This window comes from Bacidia gigantensis (assembly GCF_019456465.1).
Source record: "Bacidia gigantensis strain McMullin 20006 chromosome Unknown scaffold_268, whole genome shotgun sequence".
NCBI lineage: Eukaryota > Fungi > Ascomycota > Lecanoromycetes > Lecanorales > Ramalinaceae > Bacidia > Bacidia gigantensis.
In genome coordinates, this window is record NW_025408614.1 from 728,455 (window position 1) to 751,249 (window position 22,795).

General features: G+C 50.8%; 9 protein-coding genes across 9 annotated transcripts; 6 read left to right on the plus strand and 3 right to left on the minus strand.

Moving 5' to 3' along the window:
* Window positions 1–931: 931 nt before the first annotated feature.
* Window positions 932–3,204, plus strand: KY384_009049 (uncharacterized protein; the record flags this gene model as incomplete). Its single annotated transcript, XM_044817535.1, has 3 exons — window positions 932–950; window positions 1,051–1,757; window positions 2,125–3,204. 3 exons carry the CDS (start codon window positions 932–934, stop codon window positions 3,202–3,204), a joined length of 1,806 nt encoding a protein of 601 aa, XP_044664688.1.
* A 643-nt stretch (window positions 3,205–3,847) lies between these two features.
* KY384_009050 (uncharacterized protein) lies at window positions 3,848–4,630 on the plus strand (the record flags this gene model as incomplete). Its single annotated transcript, XM_044817536.1, has 3 exons — window positions 3,848–4,109; window positions 4,183–4,516; window positions 4,573–4,630. 3 exons carry the CDS (start codon window positions 3,848–3,850, stop codon window positions 4,628–4,630), a joined length of 654 nt encoding a protein of 217 aa, XP_044664689.1.
* Window positions 4,631–6,199: 1,569 nt separating this feature from the next.
* Window positions 6,200–7,061, minus strand: PMM1 (Phosphomannomutase 1; the record flags this gene model as incomplete). Its single annotated transcript, XM_044817537.1, has 2 exons — window positions 6,200–6,904; window positions 6,960–7,061. The coding sequence occupies 2 exons, from the start codon at window positions 7,059–7,061 to the stop codon at window positions 6,200–6,202; spliced, it is 807 nt and encodes a 268-aa protein (XP_044664690.1).
* An 846-nt stretch (window positions 7,062–7,907) lies between these two features.
* On the plus strand, window positions 7,908–9,826 carry KY384_009052 (uncharacterized protein; the record flags this gene model as incomplete). The annotated part of the gene is made up of 3 exons (XM_044817538.1): window positions 7,908–8,293; window positions 8,457–8,543; window positions 8,590–9,826. The coding sequence occupies 3 exons, from the start codon at window positions 7,908–7,910 to the stop codon at window positions 9,824–9,826; spliced, it is 1,710 nt and encodes a 569-aa protein (XP_044664691.1).
* Window positions 9,827–11,194: 1,368 nt separating this feature from the next.
* Window positions 11,195–12,812, plus strand: KY384_009053 (uncharacterized protein; the record flags this gene model as incomplete). The annotated part of the gene is made up of 2 exons (XM_044817539.1): window positions 11,195–12,166; window positions 12,216–12,812. The coding sequence occupies 2 exons, from the start codon at window positions 11,195–11,197 to the stop codon at window positions 12,810–12,812; spliced, it is 1,569 nt and encodes a 522-aa protein (XP_044664692.1).
* Window positions 12,813–13,412: 600 nt separating this feature from the next.
* On the plus strand, window positions 13,413–14,144 carry URA6 (bifunctional uridylate/adenylate kinase; the record flags this gene model as incomplete). Its single annotated transcript, XM_044817540.1, has 2 exons — window positions 13,413–13,740; window positions 13,825–14,144. 2 exons carry the CDS (start codon window positions 13,413–13,415, stop codon window positions 14,142–14,144), a joined length of 648 nt encoding a protein of 215 aa, XP_044664693.1.
* Window positions 14,145–14,729: 585 nt separating this feature from the next.
* Window positions 14,730–15,887, plus strand: KY384_009055 (uncharacterized protein; the record flags this gene model as incomplete). The annotated part of the gene is made up of 1 exon (XM_044817541.1): window positions 14,730–15,887. One exon carries the CDS (start codon window positions 14,730–14,732, stop codon window positions 15,885–15,887), a length of 1,158 nt encoding a protein of 385 aa, XP_044664694.1.
* Window positions 15,888–16,976: 1,089 nt separating this feature from the next.
* Window positions 16,977–20,108, minus strand: KY384_009056 (uncharacterized protein; the record flags this gene model as incomplete). The annotated part of the gene is given in 3 exon segments (XM_044817542.1): window positions 16,977–19,189; window positions 19,281–19,695; window positions 19,710–20,108. The coding sequence occupies 3 exon segments, from the start codon at window positions 20,106–20,108 to the stop codon at window positions 16,977–16,979; spliced, it is 3,027 nt and encodes a 1,008-aa protein (XP_044664695.1).
* Window positions 20,109–21,420: 1,312 nt separating this feature from the next.
* Window positions 21,421–22,629, minus strand: KY384_009057 (uncharacterized protein; the record flags this gene model as incomplete). The annotated part of the gene is made up of 1 exon (XM_044817543.1): window positions 21,421–22,629. One exon carries the CDS (start codon window positions 22,627–22,629, stop codon window positions 21,421–21,423), a length of 1,209 nt encoding a protein of 402 aa, XP_044664696.1.
* Between the last annotated feature and the right edge of the window lie 166 nt (window positions 22,630–22,795).

Sequence of the window (22,795 nt, forward strand, 5' to 3'; positions counted from 1 at the left end):
AACATACGACACACCAGCCAATCTTGAAACACCACCACCACCACCAACCAAGCCCGTCAAGCTCAATTGCAGCCACTTTAGCCCCCCGTCCCGCACGGATAGCCTCGTGGTGAGCACGTGTCTCCCGCTGCTTCTTGTTGGAGGGCATATCTACCGGCGCTTGGCCCGCCTGATGAGCAATTGAGAAAGTCTTACACCGTCGAAACGACTATCATCAAACGCCCATCGGACCCCCATTGCAGTTCGGAAATCTTGATTTCACTTCATAGCTAATCGCCGTGGATCGTCGTGAGGACGAACGCCAGTCCTTGTAGACCACGGAGCATTGGGATTCAGTCTCGTCACAGTCACATATCAATACATCGGTCGGCGCTAGCGACGATCCTTCCACCCTCTTCCTTTTACCGTACCTTATTCGCCCACTCGCGTCTTGCGGTCGTTCCCACTCCCAGCGGGTATCTCCGGGTAAGTTCACCGAGCTGCATCCTTGCAGAAAGCTACGAGGATTAATGAGACACAGACTTCTGCCATCTCGAATGCAATGACGGCTGCCGTCTTACCAACTCCCTTCCATAATATGCAATATCTCCAAAAGATGAAGAGACAGCGAACGAGCAAGAACAGCTCGCTTCCTAATATTGCTCCGCGATTCGAGAGTGTGCAAGAGCCAGATGCGGTCGATCCTCTCGCACCAGCCACCATCAATCTCCCCCGACCTCGACTACCTCCCCGATCACGCTTCGGATGTTGGACATGCCGGCAGCGGAAAGTGAAGTGTGACGAAGCACGGCCTGAATGCACCCAGTGTGCTCGATTGGGTCATTCATGTGACTATAACCCACGCCTGTCGTTCAAGGACGATACTGGGCGAATCATCCGAAAGGTATCCGGTCGGGGTATGTGACCATCTTTCTTTACAACATCTGCCAGCATGATCGAGTACAGCCCTGGTACACATCGCTCGATCCGTTCTCCTGTTCACTCCCTTGTTCATACTGTGGTCAACGAGCGATGATCGAAATTAAAGCTGACAATTATCCGCTTGCTTAGGTCCAGGCGCTGGTCCTGTTTGGCAACCCAGCCATAGCCCTTTGAGGCGGAAACGGCTTGATCCAAACGAGGAAGACCTCCTCCCACCCTTTCTCACACTGACAAATGACGACGATCGGGAGAGAAAGGCGCTATTTCGCCCTCCTGGGACCTACAATGTTGTGGTGAACCTTTCCAGCTTCATCAACTTTGATGATTATCGGGCAACCTTTCCAGGCGATCCTTTTCCCCCAGCAGTACCAACTTACGGCGGACCACCGTCAAATCGTGCCGATATCAGGCCAATAACTCGACCAGATTCTCCGTTACACTCATGGGATATCAGTTCAAGTGATGACTCTAACGAGCCTGATGTCGTGGTCCTCAAAGTGTTTGAAGACTACGAAAGCAATTCATTTTCTCCACCTTCAATAAATTCCACCAAGGCTAGTCTCTCAAGATCAAACACCTATTCCGCTCGCTCTGCCAGCATTACAGGAAGTCTTTCTGCGCAGCGAGGTGACATCTTCAACTTCTCTGTCGACAACACTCCGCTCATGAGATATGCTCATCCTGACGGAAGGGATCATTCGATTATCTACTACTACAAGAACTTTGTCCATCGCCATCTCGCTCAAGTACACCGGGATACTCTAGGCACATCGTTAGAGACAGGAGCTTTGACGGCGCCGGATGTCTTTGAGAGACAGGCCGGCAATTTCTTACCAGTAAGTAGTCCCTGCCTTCCAAGCCCGCAATCTGCTCTGAAACGCGAGGTCTGCTCTCTTGTCTAAAATCCTAAAATCTTCAATCTCTTTTCGGATCCCTGTATCTAGAAGTCAATCTCCTGGCTTCCTACTCTTTCTCAATGCTGTAGATTTCTTCGGCTGATACTAGGATGTCTTCTGTACCTTGTGTTTGTAGACGTCATTCGCTTCTTGTGCTTCACTGTGTCTTAGCTTGGGGTTGCGTACGGTCTATGACGGCTTTTGCTAATTAAGTCAGCTCTACCACGCCTTGATGGCCTTTTCCGCACTTTCAATGTCACACAAACACGGAATCCCAAGCCTCGACGCCCTGCAACACTATCAACAGGCGCTCCCACTTCTAAAAGCATCCCTTCATAACGAAGAAGATCTTGCTTCTGACGGTGTCTTCCTCACACACTTCCTCTTACTCCTTTACGAGATCGCCGCCGGTGAAGTCCGAGGGTTATCCTACTGGGCCCAACACGTATCTCAGCTCCTCCAGATAACACTGCTCCGCCGCAAGCTCTATAGCACCGAGCCCTACAACTTCATCGTCTGGTGGATCGCCAATATTGACACGCACGTCGTCTTGACCGGCATGGGTGGCGGTGACTACGTCTCCGCCATGTTGCGTTACCGTCTCCTGCCCACAGGCATCGGCTCAGATTCCCAACATACTCCCCAGCAAAACATCATGATGTCTCCGCCCGGCGCAAGCGATGCCGGTGCTCTCCCTTCCTCCCTTTCCTTCCACCGTCGTATCTGCATCCTAGCCGCCGAACTCGCTCTTCTCACACGTGAACTTCGCTCCGAAGCACGCCAAATGCTCCCTAATACCCCTGGACCCGAGACTATTCAGCATTGGCACACGCGGATTGAATCGATCCAGGACCGGCTTCGCCGGACTTGGAACGTGCAGATGCCAGCCAGCGTGGCTAGTGGGTATTGTAACCAGCTGCTCCCCGTCGGCGCTCGCGGCATATTCGAGCATAGCTTCGCTCTCTATCGCTCCCTGCTACTATATTCACACACAGCGATGTACCCGACGCAGTCATTGTATCACCACTACCAGCACATCCATGAAGTTGCAGAGTCGGCGGGCTTGATACTGAAGCTCGGTAGGGATATTGTAGCTAATGGACACATGGAGCGAAAATTCATCGTGTTTCCACTCTTCATGGCCGGAGTGGTAAACCAGTATCCCGAAGAGAGGGAGGAATTGTTGGGGTTGCTTAGGAAACTGGAAGAAGATAGTATTGGGCGGAATATGATCGCTACGAGGCAGTTGCTGGAAATTGTTTACGAGCGGAGGGAGGACAAACAGAAAGCTAGGCTGGGCTTAAGGGGTGAGGTGGAGCGTTGTGATGTCGATTGGGTGGGCATGATTGGGGAACTAGGGTTGCAGGTCGTGAATTGTAGGTTGTGATATTTTGGTCACGACGCTTTTGTGCACGACTATGGATTGGGTTTGGTCCGGCTGGGGTGGTTTGGCAAATGGTTGCGTGCCCTGTGTCTCGGGTCTTGTGGCTTGTAAGTCATGCTCAAGAAGAGGTGGAAGTAATTATTCATGCGATTCATGTGTAAATGTGTACGATTGATGAAGGGTTAAAAAGGGAAGCTTCTAGGGAGCATGAGGCCCGAGCTTCGCTGGGAGGAACAGCTATCGCGTATTGTACCATCTCAATCGATGTCTATAGCTCTGATCAATATACTTTTTGGGGGAACAATATTCGGAAGAACCTTTTAGACGTCTTGCAAGCCAAAGTCCTCTGCTTAGGGGTAATCGCTGGGATTTGTGTAGTGCCATTCTGGTGTTCTAATCAAGGCCAGTCGTCCCAAAAAGGTTAGATTTCCGAGGCGCATTTTGTACATATTGTTCAGTTCACAAAAGCCCGTCGTAGCAGGATTTCCAGAGGATGGCTTTGTCTACTATCACACCGCGCTTTCTTCTCCCGAAGCTGTCATGGTACCCCACACTCAATGTTGTTTCTCGGAAAGCTCTCAATTTACCACATCAACCTCCTCGCCATATCTACACCTCAAGAGCAGCCACGCCATGCTCCGGAACGATGGCCAGGTTGCACCGCTCAGCACCTATCCACGAGAGACGATGCATCGTAACCGCTGGTGACTCGCGGCAGAGACTCGGCAAGGCTTTCTCAACGACCACCCCCAACTACCGTGACCACCATTTCGATACATTGAAGTTCGTACAACGATTGCGTGGGGAGGGTTTCTCAGAAGAACAATCAAAAGCTTTGATGCTCGTGCTTTCAGATGTAATAGAGGAGTCCATTCAAAACCTTACGCGGACGATGGTGTTAAAAGAGGGTACGAGCACCGCATTCACAATCTCCCACTGCCGCTGGGCATCTAGAGGGCTGATTTTTGTATTTCGGAACAGATGCGGACCGGTCTACGTACACTCAGAAAGTCGACTTTACGAAATTACGGTCCGAGCTCCTAGCTCTCGACTCAAGTGACACTTCTATGACGCTTTCCTCACACGAAAGACTGTCCAATGATCTTACAAAGTTGAATACCAGGTTACGAGACGAGATAAGTCGTGCTCAAGCAAGTGTGCGACTTGACTTGAATTTAGAAAAGGGTCGTATAAGAGAAGAAGCAAAAGCGCAGGAGTTGAAGGTCAAAGAGACAGAGTCGAGGATCGAGCAAGAAGTCGCAGGCTTGAAGGAGCGGGTGGAGGGAGTAAAGTTCAGCACTCTGCAGTGGTTGGTGTAAGTCCCCCTAATCTACCGAGATCGATCTGTTCCATTAGCTCACTTCTATGTAGAGGTGTCTGCACTGGCACGGCAGCTCTTATTTTGGGTGCTTGGCGTCTCTTGATGTAAGATTCAATAATCAGTACATTGAGAACAGGAGCAGCCAGCGGTCTCAGCAAAGATCGTCCACCGAGTTCCACGTGTCAGCAGTATCTTTCTTTTCGAATATATTCCAAGATTCCGTGCCACAAAGGTGCGAAGTGTAACATCTCTATTTCAGCCAAGACAGCAGATCAAGCACGTGTTCCAGCGCAACCAAATGCCTCTACAGATCGACCAACCAACAACGGGTTCGTAATGAAGACGATGATTGTCAATCTGAATCTCAACCTACTTGACAGTACCCGCGCTTCAGGCGCGCATGTTGGTAGGTGAGATACCTCTGTCGCAAAAATCCTCAGCCTTTCAATCGACCATCTGCATACTGCGATGTCTCCCAGGCAGAAACACGGGATAGCCTCAAGATCCTGTGTCTCACACATTCCAACCACGCTCTGTCTTGGCGGGCAGTATATATGAGTTGTTCTTGGCTGTCCGCTTTCCAGTGCGAATAAGTGTACCAGATCAACGCCTTGATTCTCTTTTTTTTCAGATAGGATATCTTTTATTGCGAGCAGGGAGCCTCAGAGGGAAACAAGAAGAAAGATTAAGAAATCAACCAGAAAAGATGCTCTTCTCCTCAAACCCTGCTTCTTCCTTCGCTTTCCTCTCCCTCATCATAACTTCAAGCACAGCGATCGCTGCTAGTGTGCTAATTCCTTCCCATACTGGAAACCTGACAGCCTCGTACGCTACCTACGTCCCGCCATCCCCCTTCTGATACTGACCTCCCTCCCCTCCCTTCTCAGGCCCTACATTATCCCCAATACCCACCCCCAAATCGCTCTTTACATAACGCCCTCAACCCCATTGGAGCTTCGCAAGCCCGCAGCCGTGTTCCAAGCCCTCCTCGAAGTTGTCACCCAAGATCTCAGGGGCCATGACGATACACAAGTCAGTATCCCATCTCATTCTTTCTCCTTTCCCCCCACCGCGCTACACTCTGCCCTGATTGCGCGCTAATCACTGTGAGTAGCCCTTCCCCGGCATGTACCAGCCTTACCATTACCTCGATTGCGCGGTCCAGGTGACGAACCCGTCCACGAGCCCGGAGATGACGTATGGCGTGGCGGTGGATGTGTTGAGGGGTCTGGGGGAGTGGATGATCGATAATGACGACTGGACTAGTTCGAAGAACGTTAGGGTCGTCGTGGGCGATTATGCTGTGGGTGGGGTGGAGGTGACGAATTGGAGGAGGGGGGAGGGGATGTTGGGGGGAGTGCTACGACTAGGTGATAGGAGGGTTGGAAGGCTGGAAAGGGGGAAGGAGGGGGAGGGGGGAGGGTGTGTAAAGGAGCTATTTCTTCATTCGGAACCATCCGAGGAAGTGAAGCGCAAGCACTGGAAAGGAGGGTTTGTACTGGTGGCATTCTTGAGAGCTTATGATAATTTCCTTCGTCTAGTCTAAGACTTTTGTCTATATTCTCGTGCGTCAGCTATTTTTGCTGTCTCGTTCTATGATTCTCAACTCTGAGCTCAATATTTAGCACAAATGCTTGTTATTTCTTCGTCCCTCATGTAAGGTCATAAGCAGCCTCGTCACAATTGGAAAATCTCTTTGAGCTCCTTCATCGTGTCATCCGGATTATTGACTGCGTGCCCAGTGGTCCGCGAGTCGCTGTATATTTCATAGTCATTACCACCCTTAGCTGTCTTGTCACCAAAGAAGTGAATGGTCGAGTAATCGACGCCGCTGAGTTTCTTCTCTGACTCAAGATATTGCAAGCAATATGTCTTGTCCCAACCTGTGGGGAAGACATCGAACGAGATCTGGCCGCCAATCGAGAACGTGAGCCCAAAGTCTGGAAATTCTTTTCTCACGGCCTCGACCATCGTGGAGCGGATATTGTGTTGCTTGTCATACTCGTTGAACTCCAGGCGCTCCTTGTTTGAAGCATTCCGGCCAACGGGCGAGACATTGATCATTCCGTTCCTAAACTCGACAAAAGTGCCTCTCTTGATCGGAATGTCAAGCTTGGCAATGTATATCAGGCACCAGTTGACCAGCTTCTTGTACTTCTCTTCTCCCAACCATTTGATGAAACTGTTCCCTTCCAGCAGCTCTCCCATTCGGTAGGCAGTCAGGCCATTCTCCGAAAAGCAGAAATCAAAGAGGGAGGTGACGTTGATGTTGGGGGTGCCAAGCTGCTCTTGCTGCTTTGCGAGGTCGGAGCCGCCGACGAAGCCGATTGCAACTTTATGACGGAGGGCGGAAAGGAGTGTGAGCATCTGTGGAGAAGCCGCCTGTAGGAAGGTTAGGCAAGCGGCAGGGTGCGCACGTTTGCTAAGCTCAGCTTACAAGGCGGGCTGGGGTGAGTGTACCGTCCACATCGAATAGGCAAACGGTGTTCTTCACCGGGCGGTCCTGGAGGGGAGGGTATAGACTTGCGGCTTCGGCCATTGGAAGCGGTAAAGATTTGGTCTAGTGGGGAAACGGTGAGGTTATATGATTGCGAGTTAATAATGAAGGGGGCTGCCTGAGACAATAGCTTGATAAGAATGTGTTCATACAGAAGAGGAGCTCCCCAGGCGCCCTGAGCAGTCTTGACTCTTGACTCTTGACTCTTGAGAGCTCCACACGCTAGTTGGGCATGCTTAAGCGAGCATTTAAGGGGTAAGGCAGCGGAGATTGACCAGGCTCGAAAGGGAACCGTGATAAGCACTTTACTACCTAAGCTTAAACATCCGTGCTTCCAGTACTCGTATCTCCTTGTCGTATCCATTGTCAACGATGCGGCAAGAAGTCCTTGCAGTTGACTCGCAGACTCACTTCAACACAGTCTAATGAGGGGCAGAGACAGAGTGGTACGAATACGTGCTTCATGCCTACGGACTTCGGATTCTGCAGAGAGTCCGGAGGGGTCCCTTTGCCCAGGCCCAACTAGGCCATTTGCGGCCTTCTCAGGGCTAGGACGGCCTAGACTTTACCTTTCTTCACCAAGGCTTGCCGGCAGAATGACAGCAATTGGCTACGTCTTCGCTCGCTTGGTGCCAAACGCGGCAGGAAGATACTCCGAGATCGATCCGAAATCATACATCATCGAGCTCATTCGTGCCTGCAAATACCTAAATAGGCTCCTATCTCCTCTTCCTTCTGGCAGGATCAACAATGCCATTCTCTTCTGCTCAAAGCACTCATCCATTCCACTGCCGGCAACTGAGCTGTTAGTCAACTTGTGAAGAGACATCTGCGTCCAGGGGGAAAAACCCTTTCCACAGTCCTTTGACCTTGACCTTTGCCTTCAACATGAAGTTCTCGCCCTTCTCGAAAACGAAGAGTCCACAAGATTCACAGACGAAGTCGACGGCTGAGACCACCTCAACCCAAAGCTCCTCCTCGGAAGCGGACAAAGAGAAGCCCAAGTCATCGTCAAACGCGCCCTCCATCCAAAGCGCGAAGTCACAAGATATCGCTAGGGATGGAGAGAAAATATTGGAGACTACTGCTGTGGATGAGGTGAAGGCAGTTGATCAGCTTGACGATGATATCGAGTATCCTGGTCCTGCCAAACTGCTGATCATCGTCATCTCCCTCTGCGTCTCCATCTTCTGCATGGCCTTGGATAACACCATCATTGCCACCGCAATCCCGAAAATCACGGATTACTTCAAAGCTCTCGATGATGTTGGCTGGTAAGTGGTGTTCTCGGAGTCATGACTCGAGAGACATATCCCGTGACTCCTTCCAGTTCAAAGAAGCATTGCTGACTCCGATTTGCTGAAGGTATGGCTCTTCATACTTGCTTACGACCTGTGCATTCCAGCTCCTGTTTGGCAAGCTCTATACTTTCTTTAGCATCAAGTGGGTCTACTTGACTGCCATCTTTCTCTTCGAGATTGGATCCGTCATCTGTGGAGCAGCTCCCACTTCGGTCGCTCTCATGTGCGTTTCATCCCCTGTACGACTCAGTCCCGGCTAATATCAACAGCGTCGGCCGAGCTGTCGCGGGCGTTGGCTCTGCCGGGATTTTCTCCGGCGCCCTTGTCATCATCGCTTATTCGGTGCCCTTGGTTAAACGACCTATCTACACAGGCTTGATTGGAGGTATGTATGGTCTAGCATCAGTCGCGGGGCCGCTCATGGGTGGTGCTTTCACCGATCATCTCAGCTGGCGATGGTGCTTCTACATCAATCTTCCCATTGGCGCCATCACGATCTTCGGCATCGCTCTCTTCTTCACCTCGCCACCACGCAGAGACGAGCGGTCAATCGGGTGGAAAGCACGTGCAAAGCAATTTGACCCAATCGGAACAGCTTTATTTCTTCCTGCCATTGTTTGTCTGCTCTTAGCTCTTCAGTGGGGTGGAACGAAGTATCCTTGGAGTGATGGCCGCGTCATCGCTTTGTTCGTGGTTTTCGGCATTCTCGCCATAGGCTTCGCTGGCGTCCAGTACTGGCAGCAAGAGAATGCCACCACCCCACCTCGGGTCTTGAAGCAACGCAGCATTCTATCCGGGGCTTGGTACTGCGCTTGCCTTGGTGGTGCCTTCTTCATTATGATCTATTACGTGCCGATTTGGTTCCAGGCGATCAAGAACACCAGTGCCACTGAATCAGGCATCCGCAATTTGCCCATGATTCTAGCCCTTGTCCTCATATCGATTGGTTCGGGCATCGGGGTCACTCTTCTTGGCTACTACACTCCTTTCATGATCATCGCTTCCATACTCATGGCGATTGGTGCTGGCTTGCTCTCCACATGGACGCCCAACACGGGCGCGGCAGGATGGATTGGTTATCAGATCGTTTTTGGTTTCGGTGTAGGTTTTGGGATGCAACAAGCTTTGATTGCAGCACAGACTGTGCTACCACTCAAAGACATTCCGATCGGTACCAGCATTATCAACTTTTGTTTGACCCTAGGAGGGGCGTTATTCATCAGTGTCGGGCAAAACGTGTTCACGAACCGATTAATTACGAATTTGGCAGCCAGCTCGAGCACAGTTCCGCCAGACCTTGTCCTTAACACGGGCGCGACAAATCTGAACAAGGCAGTTCTACAGATCGATCCTGGGAGCTACCCGGCTGTTCGGGCGGCCTACAACGATGCCCTCGCACAGACCTTTTATGTATCTGTCGCTATGTCGGCACTCTCTATTTTTGGTGCACTGGGTATGGAATGGAAATCTGTCAAGGCAAAGAAAGTCGAGACAGCACCGGTATGAGCGAGGTGTTTGAGAGATGCATTTCGTGGTTTGTCCGGCCCATTGAGAATCAGGGTGCTAAGATTCCCCCTTTAGCGTTGTTTTGCAATAGACATTATAGACATCTCGGGTCGCTGCAGAGATGGCAGCACCTGATCAGATTTAATTAAATCAGTTGCAGTTCTATATCTTGATGCAATGTGCGTTCAATGCGAGACAGGCTAGACCCATTCCAGGTTCCTTACTTTACAAGGGACGATAGAGCTATAAATAACAGTATCGAGTGAACCTATGGAGTATGCACGTCTTATGGGCCGACCCACGCGCCCACCCATCACGCTGTCTGCGTTATTGGTATCTGGGTCAGTCGGCGCCAGCAAGTGCTCTCAGCGGAAACATGACGTTCTGCAATGCCACCGTTACCACGAAAGTGGTGAAACCTAGAGCTAAGCCATTCCTGAATACCTTAGCTCACCGTGCCAAGGGCTGTTAGCGCCGGAGCAGCTTCTCGTCCCAGGTGTCGAATCACACTATCCTACCCAATCACCAGCTGAGATGGAATTGCCTGCGTCTCCCTAGATGCTCGTTTGCCTCGAGGATCTGAGGCACGCCAATTGAATGGCTGACTTGCAGAAACTTCGCTTGCCGCCGAACACTCGGGAATTCCATTGAATCTTGCCTCCGGCCTCGCACGCTGTCGTACTATAAATGGCACCTCTGTGCAGAGCTGGTCCTTCTGCCAGGAGAGACGTCGCCCGGACAGGGTAAACAATATCAGCCACCACACAGGAAGGCTTCTCAGGCCATTCTCATGGTGTTTGGGGGGCGACGACCGAGTCCGCTCTGTTCGTCGAGATATATGAGAGAAACGGGGGAGTTGGTGGATTATGTCTCATCGTTGCTGACAGCCAAGCTAGCATCATCCCCGCATGTCGATCTAACCAGATCAGCGACAGTGGGCGTCTACATCTGCAGGACGAAGGCCTATCATCACGCCTCTCAGGTCCCTGCCCTCATTCTTTCGCGCCGTGCCATTGAAAGGTACGGCGGTTCTGCTGCAGTGGCTGCCACCTTTCTTACATCTCTGGTCTCTCGAAGATCTCCCCCCCCTCAGTTCCCCATCTTAACTCAAATTGCATTCTATGTATAGAGCGCCTACCATGCCTCTTCCCACATTGGGCCAGGTGCCAGGTGCCAGCGCTTGAGCTCGACAAAATCCTCCTCACTCCCCTCTACCTCACCATCCCTCATTCTTTCGTCAGGTATTCTTTCTTTCTCTTGCACCCTCGTCTGCGCCGGTCTTTTGCATCGCCTCTTGTACTGTTGTTTGCATCGCCCGGGCTAGCACCGAGCCTCTTCCTATATCACGTCAGCAAGCTACAAAATAGCATGTCTAACATCTACAATCGGAGCCCAGTATCTCCACTAGATTTCGATCCTCCACCAAAACAGTCACACGGAAGCAATATAGGAGAAGGCGTTACAAAGAGCACAAACGTACTGGTGAGGTCAACGACCTCTTCAAGCTCGTCGTCTCGCCCCTCGCTGTCTAGCCCTCGAACCGCTCGCTTTGCGGAAGCCACTTCGATCAACTCCCCCGTCGATCCGAGTCAAGCGAGAAATCCGTTCAAAGATCCCCCGAAACCGTCCACACGGCATCTCATGCCTGAACCACAACCCTCCGACGTTGGCTTCGGCTATGTGTCGGACCAACAGGCTTCAAAGCATACCTCGTTCGCGGAGGTTCCAATAACTCCTAACTCGCCCTTGAAGAGTGCTTTGAAGGTCCCAGGAACACCGGGAAACAAAAACCCACTCAGCCCAACGTTCAAAGAGGAAGAGGATCTGGAGAAGGCAGAAGGGAAAACGGAGAAGCAGAATGCAAAGGACCTGGTTATCAAGACAAGGGTTCGAATGGCCAAGATGTGTCTTCGTATGACGAACTTCAGCTGCAGCTTGATTGTACTTTCGATGCTCTCGGCCACATTCACCATCTTCAATGCCTCACGAGCTCTGCCGAATAGGGGCAAATTTCCTCCATGGGCTCCAAAGCAGCAAATATGGCCGCAGGTCACTATGCTAGTCATTGCCGCCGTCTCCCTGTTCATGGCCCTTGGGGTCTTCTACGCATACTGGAAAGGAGGGCATAGGAGGGCAGAAAAGGCCGCAATCTACTATACTTTCTTCTCGATCGCCTTCTTCACCTTTAGCATCATCATGTGGAGTGTTGGGGCAGCCATACTTAGCCAAAGCAAGAAGAATGGAAAAGGAAACGACATGTGGGGATGGGCTTGTAAGGACGGGACCCGAAAGAACCTTTTCTCCCAGGACGTCGACTACTCATTGATCTGCCGTCTACAGGTAAGAACAACGTCGTTACATTGCATAAAGGGTTTCTAACTTGTGACAGCATTGGTCGCTTATCTGTGCATTCATTGAAATTATTGTCGAGATCATTACCATCGCGATCTATGCCATTGTCTTCTACAGATTCTACTCCAAACGCCGTCTTCACAAGTCAATGGACGTCCGAGATAAGGCCCGCAGCGATCTCTATCTGGCTCAGCTTCGCTCTCAATCAGCCCCAAATACCCCTGGTTTCCAAAAGACACCCTTGTCGCCGAGATTCCCTGACAGCGTCCGAAATCAGATGATGGACGACGATGAAAAGGGCGATTCTACCCAGTATGCCGCCAAACGTCAGTCTTTCTCTCAGCCAAAGCCATTTGCATTACAAGCACCCCCGATCAAGGTCCACGCGGCCTCACCAACTACTTCGCAAGACGCTTTCGGCACTGCACCAAGAGCGCAGGAACCCGTTCCCGCAGCCCCCGGAGAGCAGACTTACGAGGCTGTGCCTATTCCGGGAGCTTACTCCACTCCCTTGGCGTCGCCTGGAATTCAATCACAACAAATGGGCTCAATACCGGGCCAGGCAATGACGACAAACCAAAGGATTGAAAGCCCGCCCTCGAGTCCGCGACTCGGCAAGGTCACCCTGCATTAGACATGCAGGGTAGGAATAGAGCGTGGATGCGATTTACTCTTTTACTATATATACCATTTTCTTTTGTGTCATCTTAGGAGCGTTAGGATATGCTCGATCTTTGGATCTCACAACACGTAGCGATGTGTATCAATGAAAATAATAATTCTAAAATACACGTTCTCCGTTCTCCCTTTCTTTTGAGTCTCGCCGTCTCGGAAACCCATTGCGGAAACAATTGTGGCCAATGACGTCTTTACAAGATAGCTAAAGTGCATAGATAAGCAACTCCGCGAGAACTGCTTCCACCTGGCACCTACAAATTTAGAAGAATCCTATGCTTCCACTAAACCTCTCTCCAGGAAAGCTGTCTATATCTTCTCGACGGTCTCTTTATGACCCACGTCCATTAAGGAAAGCTTCGGGCCAGGCTCCTCACGGATCAGCGGTCAAGTTCTGGCCATTGGCCGCCATTTTCCTGGCAGGGACTGGCATGTTCATGTGGATGGTTAGGACTCGTGCACGAGAAGCAGAGAAGAATCCTCATTTGCGCAAGCGTTCTTCTTCTTCGCCTAACGGACGATAAACGCTCATCCGTCCCCACTCGAGCCCTTTCACCCCATGGCACCCACATCGCCTAGGCTTCCCGCGCCACCCAAAGACACACCTACATTTTCTCCAGAAAAGACATCGGTAGTATACGTACTGGGGGGACCAGGTGCGGGAAAAGGAACGCAATGCGCGAATCTAGTACGGGACTATGGCTTCAACCACCTCAGCGCGGGGGATCTACTGCGGGCGGAGCAGGACAGGGAAGGCAGTGAGTTTGGGCAGATGATCAAAGATTACATCAAGGATGGAAAAATTGTACCAATGGAGGTGACGGTGCAACTGTTGGAGAATGCTATACAGGACATCAATGGGGGTGAAGGGAGGTTTTTGATTGACGGTATTGCCCCTCGGTGCTTGAGGGCGACTCACGGCGAGCAAGGCTAGGGTGATGAAGCAGTACTGATTTGTCGGGACATGCCAGGCTTTCCTCGTAAGATGGACCAAGCACTCAAGTTCGACGAGTCTGTCTGTCCTAGTAAATTCACCCTCTTCTTCGACTGCCCCGAGGATGTGATGACAGAGCGGCTCATCAATCGAGGGAAGACGTCTGGGAGGGCGGATGATAACGAAGAGAGTATCAGAAAGAGGTTCAAGACTTTCGTGGAAACAAGTATGCCAGTCGTAGAGCACTTTGAGAAGCAGGGCAAGGTAGTCAAGGTGATGGCTACAAAGTCGCCGGATGAGGTCTACGAGGAAGTCAAGAAGGCAATGGGGCAACGAGGGTTCCAGATGAAACAGTGATGCTTATGGTACGTCAATCTGAATGACGGAGGAGCAAGCTGCAGACTCCTCATGATATCCTCACAAGCGGTGTGCGCTTCGTCGCTGCTCGATAGATCTTTCCTAATCCGGCAGGAAGCTATTCCAATTCTGAGCATAACAAACGAATAACACTCCGATCCAGGACCATTCTTGATTCACTCTTCATGCTACTGTCCACCTTATTGTCCCACTAGCGCCACCCGCACCAGCCTAAGACTTCAAATCATACTTGTCGTATTCAGTGACCTCCTTTCAATTCTTGCTACCTTTGACATCAGTCGGTGGCACGGAATACATGCATCCTCCCTCACTCGACAATCACCCTTCTTCAAAACTTACTCAGGACTCGCTTTAGATCTCTGTGCTGGCGTTGTTCGCCTGATACCGAGAAAGCATTTCTGCTAAACACACATGACCCCCCATTCCGCGTGTTTGGTGCGTTCCGTGTGTTCACCGTGTTTCAGCTCGCTTCTGTTTCTTCAGAGGTGCACGCTCTTCTCTTCATAAGTGTCCGAGTCCAAGTCAACCTTAGCGCTACTATCAGCAATATAGGCTTCTCCCATCATGGCCAAGAAGAAAGCTAATGTGCCGGCAAAGCCCAAGAAGGGCAAGATTGCGCACCAGAAATACATCCAAAACGAGATCAACAAAGCCAAAAGTCCAAATCCGGATCTTTCTAGCATTGAGAAGTCGAATGCCAAGTCAAGGGCATCCAGCAAAGCTACCACACGTTTACCTGTCACTCAGCATGCTGGCCCAACCAAATCGGTTCCGATGATCACATTTCTCAAACCAAGGTATCCACCTGACACGACGACCAAGCCGCTGGATCCAGTCTCTCCAGGCCTTCGACCGACTGTGAAACTGCCGTACTCTCGAAAAGGTAGATTCCCCTTCCTGGACCTTCCTGGTGAGCTACGGAACAAAATTTATGCCTACGCGTTGCCCAGAGAGACTTTCCACTTGTACTGGGTCGACCGATCGCAGAGGACGAAAACGTTGACCTATGGACTACCTTTGCGTCCAATGGCGAAACAACCATGCTTAGAGCAGGATGTTCTCGAAAGACGTGGAGCAACGCGGAGGTCTCGTGGAGAGCGATCTGGATATCATAACCCGGTCATGACTGAGATTTATACTCAGGTCAACCCAATCTCGCTTCTCTGGGTATGCAGCAAGATGTATCCTGAAGTATCATCAATCTTCTACAGCCTATCAACATTCCGCTTCAACCGCATCGGCACCATACGACACTTCCTCAAAAATCTCACTCAAGCTAACAGAGTCTCGATTCAATCTCTCACACTCCAGCACCAAACTTATGGACATCCTTCAAGTAAGGGAAATAGTATCTGGAAATGGAAGGCAGACAAAGCCTGGCAGGAGTTGTGCTGGAGAATCCCTGAGGAGTGCCCTTCGCTCACGAATCTGAATCTTGAGCTCAACTATAAGCTTTGCCCAATGACATTTGGGAAACTCGACCTAGCTCGTGATGGCTGCTTTTCAACCCGCTGGATGCTAGCACTATGGGGCTTTCAAGACTTTGGCATCAAGCGAATCTCTTGTGTGATCAGAAGCGACATTGTAGATCCCCTCGTCCTCGAAGTAGCGTGCCGTGAGCTACGTGAAGAATTGCTGGGTGAAGATTGGGATGCCGATGCGGAAGCCAAACGGGATGCTTGGGGCTTCAGTAAGATGACACCTATACTCGACTTGACTTAATTTGACCCTGCAGGCCCTGGAAAGTCGCATCTTGGATAGTGGAGTGCCTTCAAGTGACTGACTGCCCGTGCCAACCTCACTGGGGACCGCTCGCAGTCACTACCTCAACTGGGGAAAAGAAGAATTAATGCAAGAAAAACATCAATTTCGTAGGGGATACACATACATAATTTAACAGCTTGCTCGTCTGTGCTGAAAGTGCTGCTGTTTTCTGGGTACAAGGACTGTCGATATTCAATCATCGACCGACGAAGAATAATATCCTATACATTGCTCAGGGCATGGGACGGAGCAAATTACCCTTTGGAAAAAGGGGAAAGACATATCAAGGGGACGACATGAAAGAGGCTGTATCACAAGAAACATTAGCTTAAGAGAAACGTGCTTAGTACCCCATAAATGTACAGTACATCACATATAGCAGCTAGACAGGAAAGCTAAATGAGCAAGTTTACCTGCTCAACCAAAACTTCCGTTTCTTGCTGGCAGTGTGCCTGGGTGCTATCGAGTGAGAGTAGAGCAGAGCGCACCCGCTCGCAAGAACTTGCCGTTCAATGGAAGACCCGAAGTTGTTTTGACTTTGCCGATCTTACAGCAAAGGCAAGTCGCAAAATCGAAAAAAAAGCAAGCAATACTGAAGGATCTAGGTGTCACTTTTGAACAGGATAATTCATGCCCCTGCTCTACTTACAATATCGCCCATCCTCATTATCGTACATACACGAGTATCTCCATCACTTTCTTCGTCGGTCTTGCCTTCAAAGGTCGACAAGTAGACCCATACACATGACGTGGCAAATGAACGCCGGGCAATGCTCGAAGGTATCGTCTCAAAAGAGTGCCTGCGCTCAACCAAAATGACTGGGGTCCAAGAAAGAAATCCATCCTCGTCTGCTCTCGCTCCACGCTTGCATCTCTCCGAATGATCCGTCTAGCTGAGCACCATAGGGATAATTCCACCCCCTTCCTTTCGCCTATTTGTCCCCGTTCAAGATTTACAGATCACTGTTGCCCAACGATGCAAACCATATGAATCAAGGACACCCTCCCTCGTCACTTTCGGTGGGCGTCACATCCACCACTCAAGTCCTATTCATCCAGAGTACTGACTGGCCTCAACTGTGCCGCCAATGCTCCCACGGTTGGCACAGTACCAAAACTTTCCTTCCGCCGCTCATGCGTCGGCTTGACGGCTCCATTCACTCCAACCACCAAACCACCAGTCTGCACACGATCCTGGATCATTCCGTCAAGGATTTTAGTCATCTCATCGATACTCTTGCGTTTGCTGTCTTTTTCCTTTTCTTTTTGCTGCGGCGAGAGCAGCGCGACTGGGCTGACAGGGCTTTTGTGTGCTAAGGAGGTATTGATGGCAAGCCCGCCGCTTTTATTGCTGGAAGAAGTTGTGTCAGTGCTGTTGGCGCTGTTTTTAGACTCATGATGGGAAGGATGCTCTCTGCCGGGTTTGAATGGAGAAGTAGGGGATGGTCTGGTGGTTGGGGGTGATACAGGCGCGGATGACATATCGGCATTGTCACGGTTGCGTGCCGCGGCGCGAAGGGCATTGACCATGCGGTCCTTGTCATCAAGGCGAGCACGAAGGTCAGCTATCTCAGCGTCTTTATCCGCGAGCACATGTGATGGGGCAGCTTCTTCGAGGTTACTGAGGTTGCTGCGACTAGTAGGCGAAAACAGAAGGGAGGCTCGTGACTGGCTTGATCGACGAGCTTGGAGAAGACGCTTTTCGAGCGTCGCGATATACCGATTCTTGTCGGCAAGATCGCTTTGCAGTGCTCGGACCTGTGAATGAGCAGATGCAGTACCATCGCCGAGGTCTTCTTCTTCTTCATTATCGAACGATGAAACGGGAGATTGTTGCAGATCTTCTCCCTGCCGATGGTTCGTATAGTTTGAAGCCAGTGATACATTTCTTGAAAGCGGTGGCGTCATCTTGCCAAGGGTTGACTGGCTTGCAGATGTGCGTAGAGACACAATCGTGCGAGCAGACTCGCTTTTGTGGTGCGAAGGCGACGTCGAATGCATGCCATATTGCAACGACTTCCCATTAGCGTTGACTCCCGTGGACTGTGAAGACAAAATCAATCTTTTAAGATCGTCCATTCGCCTCTGCAGTGCGGTCCGCGCCAGATGGATCTCAAGCATTTGCTCTTCATGCCGCTGATCGGATCCTAAGCCCATTTCCTGTTCCTTCTTCTCGACCTCTTCCTTCTCGGCTTGGTCCTTTCTCTGAGCGTCCAATTGCTTTCTCAACTCCAAGATTTCCAGTTGATACCGCTCGAGCAAGACTCTCGAGCCTCCTTCAACAGCACCAAGTGCTTCCTCTGCTTTCTTAGCGTGACTGACGATATTGTTCTTCGCACGGGCAGCAAATTTCAGCGTGTTCAAGGTCTCTACAATGTGTCCACTAGCACTGGCCACACTGCCAGCAGAACCCATTTGAATAGTGCACAGAATGCTAATCAGCGAATTACCCGACAATGCAGGCTGCAGTAATCGGGTAAGCTTGCTGTCTCGATATGGAAGATGTTTGCCATCTTTTTCGGGCACGTTGCTTCCACCGTCCTTGTCGCCAGAAAGTTTGGAGACAACTGTACCAAGAGTAAGCAAACTTTTATTGATATGTGCACCCTCTTTTTGTCTCTCCTTGCTATCCGCCGCTCGCTCCGAGCCTGCAAGATCGATCATGCTAAGCGTCGACACTCGGACACCACCGGGCATAAGTGCAGCCCTCTTTTCGTTTCCTTTGCCGCTGACTGCTGTGCGCTCCCGACTCTCGACAACGATCTGAACCACAGCATGACTCCTTGAGCTTTGAGTGTTGAACTGCGTACTTCTCGTCTTTCGGCATTGGTCCCCGCGTGCGATGACACGTAGCAGTTGAGTTGGACTTTGGACGATCTCTTCCTTTAAAGGTGTAGCAAACACACCTCGCTTGCTGTCTTCACGTAGTTTGATCTCTTCCTGCTGGGGTGCGCCCACACCACCAGCCGTCGGAGGAGAGAGCAAGTCGTGGATTTTCTCGTTGTAGATTTCTAGATAGCTGACACGTAGTAGAAATTCGCGGGAGGGTGTTTCTCTTATGTATGAGAAGATGTCCGTTATGGCCAAGGGTATCACCCCTGGAGAATCTCTTGTCCCTTGCATCGAGAAGGTCTTTCCAGTACCTGTCATACCATATGCAAAAACTGTGCCATGGTAACCTTCCATGACTCTTCTCACCAACCGCTTGGCCGAGGCATCATAAACTTTGTGGTTCTTGTCGTAAGGAGCGAATACGTTATCTGCACCCACCAATCAGTACAAGTATCAACGGGATCGTGGAATGATTGTCCATGAGACATAGGGGGGATTGAGTGATAGTGGGAGGCGTACCATAATAATAATCTCCCGCATCTCTCCCCTTATAAGAAATGAGAGACTGTCGGCCGTCCACCACAAAATCCTTCCCAGAAGTTTTGTCTCCACCAGCGTCGGGCTTCACACGTACACTAACAATCACGTTGCCTTTTGCCTCCTTTGAACCCGAATCTCTCCCTCTTCGTCGATCATCTCCATGCTTCCTCTCATCACTGTCTTCAAAAGTAGTCGCAGATGTAGAGTAAGAGTCCTCTGCTGATGAACTCGGGCTCTCAGGGCGTGAAGGTAGGCTGGCAAGGCCTGACGATCCTCTTCGCAGCGCAGAACCAGAGATAGATTTCCCAGCACCATTGTTATTCAATAGGCTTGGGATACCACCGGCACTGTACGTCGTACCCAGAGATCCAGTGGATGCCTTTGTCTTGAGCTTCTGGACGCGCAGACTGTTTGACCTTGCTGCGGCGCGCCCCGAGTTCCTTGTGACACAGAGTCTGTATCCGCTGATGATCTGTGACCAGGTTTTCCGACCCGCGGAGGCTGTGGGAAGTTTGCAATATTGACGGATTGTCGCACCGCAATATTTCCATCGCTCTCATCCTTTTTGATCGAACTTCTTTGAACCAAGGCCCCGCTCAGCGTCGGTACAGTGGGGCTTAAGGCGGGTTGGGTAGTGGTGGAAGCTGTGGGCTTGCCTATTTTGGATGGGGTTCGAAGGGCCGCTCTAGGAGTCGTCGAATTTCGTGGAGGGATATGAGATGTGTCTGAGGTGTTTGAAGATTGCCTTGTTTTTGGTACCGGGAGTTGGGGAAGAGAGGTAGAAGGTGGACCCGTAGGCGACGCCATGGTTGCCATCCCACTTATAGAGGCGCCAGCACAGTGACGTACTCAGACCCAAGAGGTGAAAGGAAAGCGAACTTTTGTGGCACTCTCATTGACCAAAACTAACCCCTTGATATGTGTTTCTCATCCATCCATACCATTGACTTCCCAAGACCCGCAATTGCTCGGCTACACCCCACTTCTTCATGCGCCTCAGTCGCGGCGGTACGTGCGCAACGGCTTTCTTGACAGCTCGCAATGCCTGAGTCTCCTTCGTGATGTGCTTCTCAAAGTGAAGGAGTCTCACAAAAATCTCACTTTTCGACACCGCTTGTGTTGATTCGCGAGGGAGTCGCACTCTAGATCGGTCGTACAGAGGGCCAGGAACAAAGGTCGTCGGGAAAATTCAAGAGTCCTACTGCAATACTTTCAGAAGATACAGAGCAGAGTATAGCAGAGGTGAGAAGAGAGTGTGTTTGAGGGCATCCCCATGGCTCCCCTTGCCCTTAGCTGCTTGGTACTAGCTGGGGACCCTCTCTACATGGGAGTACAAGCTACGGAGGTTTAATTCTGACCTAGAAATTAAGTGGTTGATCACAACTAAAGGCTCATGGGTGTTTGGGCCTACCAGCACCACGGCCCCAAGCTCCGGGAGTACCCTGGTAAACAACGACGATAATTCGCTGCTGGCAATCACATCGGGAAGTCCAAGCTGCAAAATGCAATCTTTGTCACACCAACCAAAGGAGCGAAAGCTCGATTCTCCGTTCAACAGGACAAGATGCTCGGCACAGATTCACTCTTTTCAAGAACGTTTTCATATGGTCACCCCCATCGGCTCGTCAACGATCATCTCACCCCCGCGTACGCAAAATGCATCGTTCATATTTCGACGAATTGCCCTTCACTCAAACCGATGAGGAGCAGCGGGAAAGATGAAACTGAAAACAGCCCCGGGGCAAACCTTTTCAAGGCCTGTTCCTGCAGAATCAACCCCGCGGCGCAAATCTTTCCCTTTCGGCTTTCAATTTCACGCGTTTGCTAGGTTACTACGGGCTTAGTCTTTGTTGATAGCGTCGTCGCCCTCGGTCCGAGGGGTCGTGCCTACACAGAGGTGGTGGTTGAGAGTTGTTGCTTCAATATGGTGTCACCGTCGTTGCTGTACTTGTAGAATCGCAAACACAAGTCAAAGGTAGCGTGGCGCTCGGCCTTGGTGAGATTAAAGTAGCCGCGGCGCAAACCCGTATGGCTATATAATCTCCGGAGTCGCACGCTCAATTCTCAACGATTATAATTGATGCATCATGAGATTTGAATGGATCCAAAATATCCATCATTAAGACCCAAAATTCAGCCTCCTAGCAACGTTGTCGCCGCGGCTCTCTTCCACTTCGCCGCCCCGTCTTTGGAGGTCCTCTCCCATTCTTTCAGGCCCACCACCTTTTCTGGGCAAGTCTTCTTTGGCCGTGGGATGCGGGTCAGTTGTCCACCACCTATGCTCCAGGACCTGCCGAGCAGTACACCTCTTCCGAGGATCTAAAACCAGCGTGGACATGAGCAAGTCCACACCTATCGGTCCTACCGTGCCGAATCGTGACAAGAAGTAGTTTTTGTCACGTATTCCAGAGACACTTTTCTCGAGGCTGACAAAGCCGGCTAACTTGCTAACCCCCGGCCAACTTTCTTCAGAAGGAGTACCAACGTGCTCGTTGATCAGCTCGAGCTGATTGAAGTCTGTAGCCCCTGGGACGAATGGCGAGCGCAGGACTAGCTCCGCAAATACCATTCCCATAGACCATACATCTACAGCACCAGAGTAGAACTTAGCTCCCATAAGTAGCTCTGGAGGCCTATACCACCTTGTGATGACCTGGCAAGTCATGGGTCGATAGGGATCAGAGAAACTTCTTGCAAGCCCAAAATCCGCCAATTTCACCTCCCCGTCTGCAGCGATCAATAAGTTGTTGGGTTTGATGTCTCGGTGCAGCACAAAATTTTCATGACAGAACCAGACTCCTCGGGCCAGCATGCCCATCCAGGCTTTGACCTCTGCAGTACCGTATTGAACACCATTTGTATCACGTATCAGCATCTCCAGATCGCCCAAAGGTAGGAATTCCAATACAAGATTCAAATTCTGATTCTTAGAAGAGAAAACGGCACGTAAAGCAATAATATTCGGGTGGGAAAGCTCTTGAAGATACTTGACCTCCCTAATCGCATCCATCGACAATCCATCGTGGTATTCAGGGTTCACCTTGATCTTTTTGATTGCGACTAGTACTGATGGCTCGGCACGCACATGACCAAGATAGACAATAGCGTACGTGCCTTCACCTAGTTTTCTGTCTTTGACAAACTTCTCCCTCGTGACTCGGTTGAGACGCTCAGCGACGTCCTGACCTCCTCCGGTTTCAGGCCGCTCTCCCCCTGCCTCTTGCAAAGTGTTAGGACGAAGCGATAAAGACGTCAGCCTGGTAGCCTGCAATCTAATGCTGGAAGCAGGTGACTGGCTCTCATGGACTACAACAGGCGAGACAGTCATAATGACAAACGGTGGACCTAGCTCCGATGAGAAGAGTGACGCTCATTACGATCCTATGTTGATGTCCTTTCATTAAGAGAAACAGAGCCATAGAAATTAGCGCGGTATTTTTGACAAGCCCATACCGAGAGAGTCTTAGTGGCCGTGTACGGCAGACGATGATTCC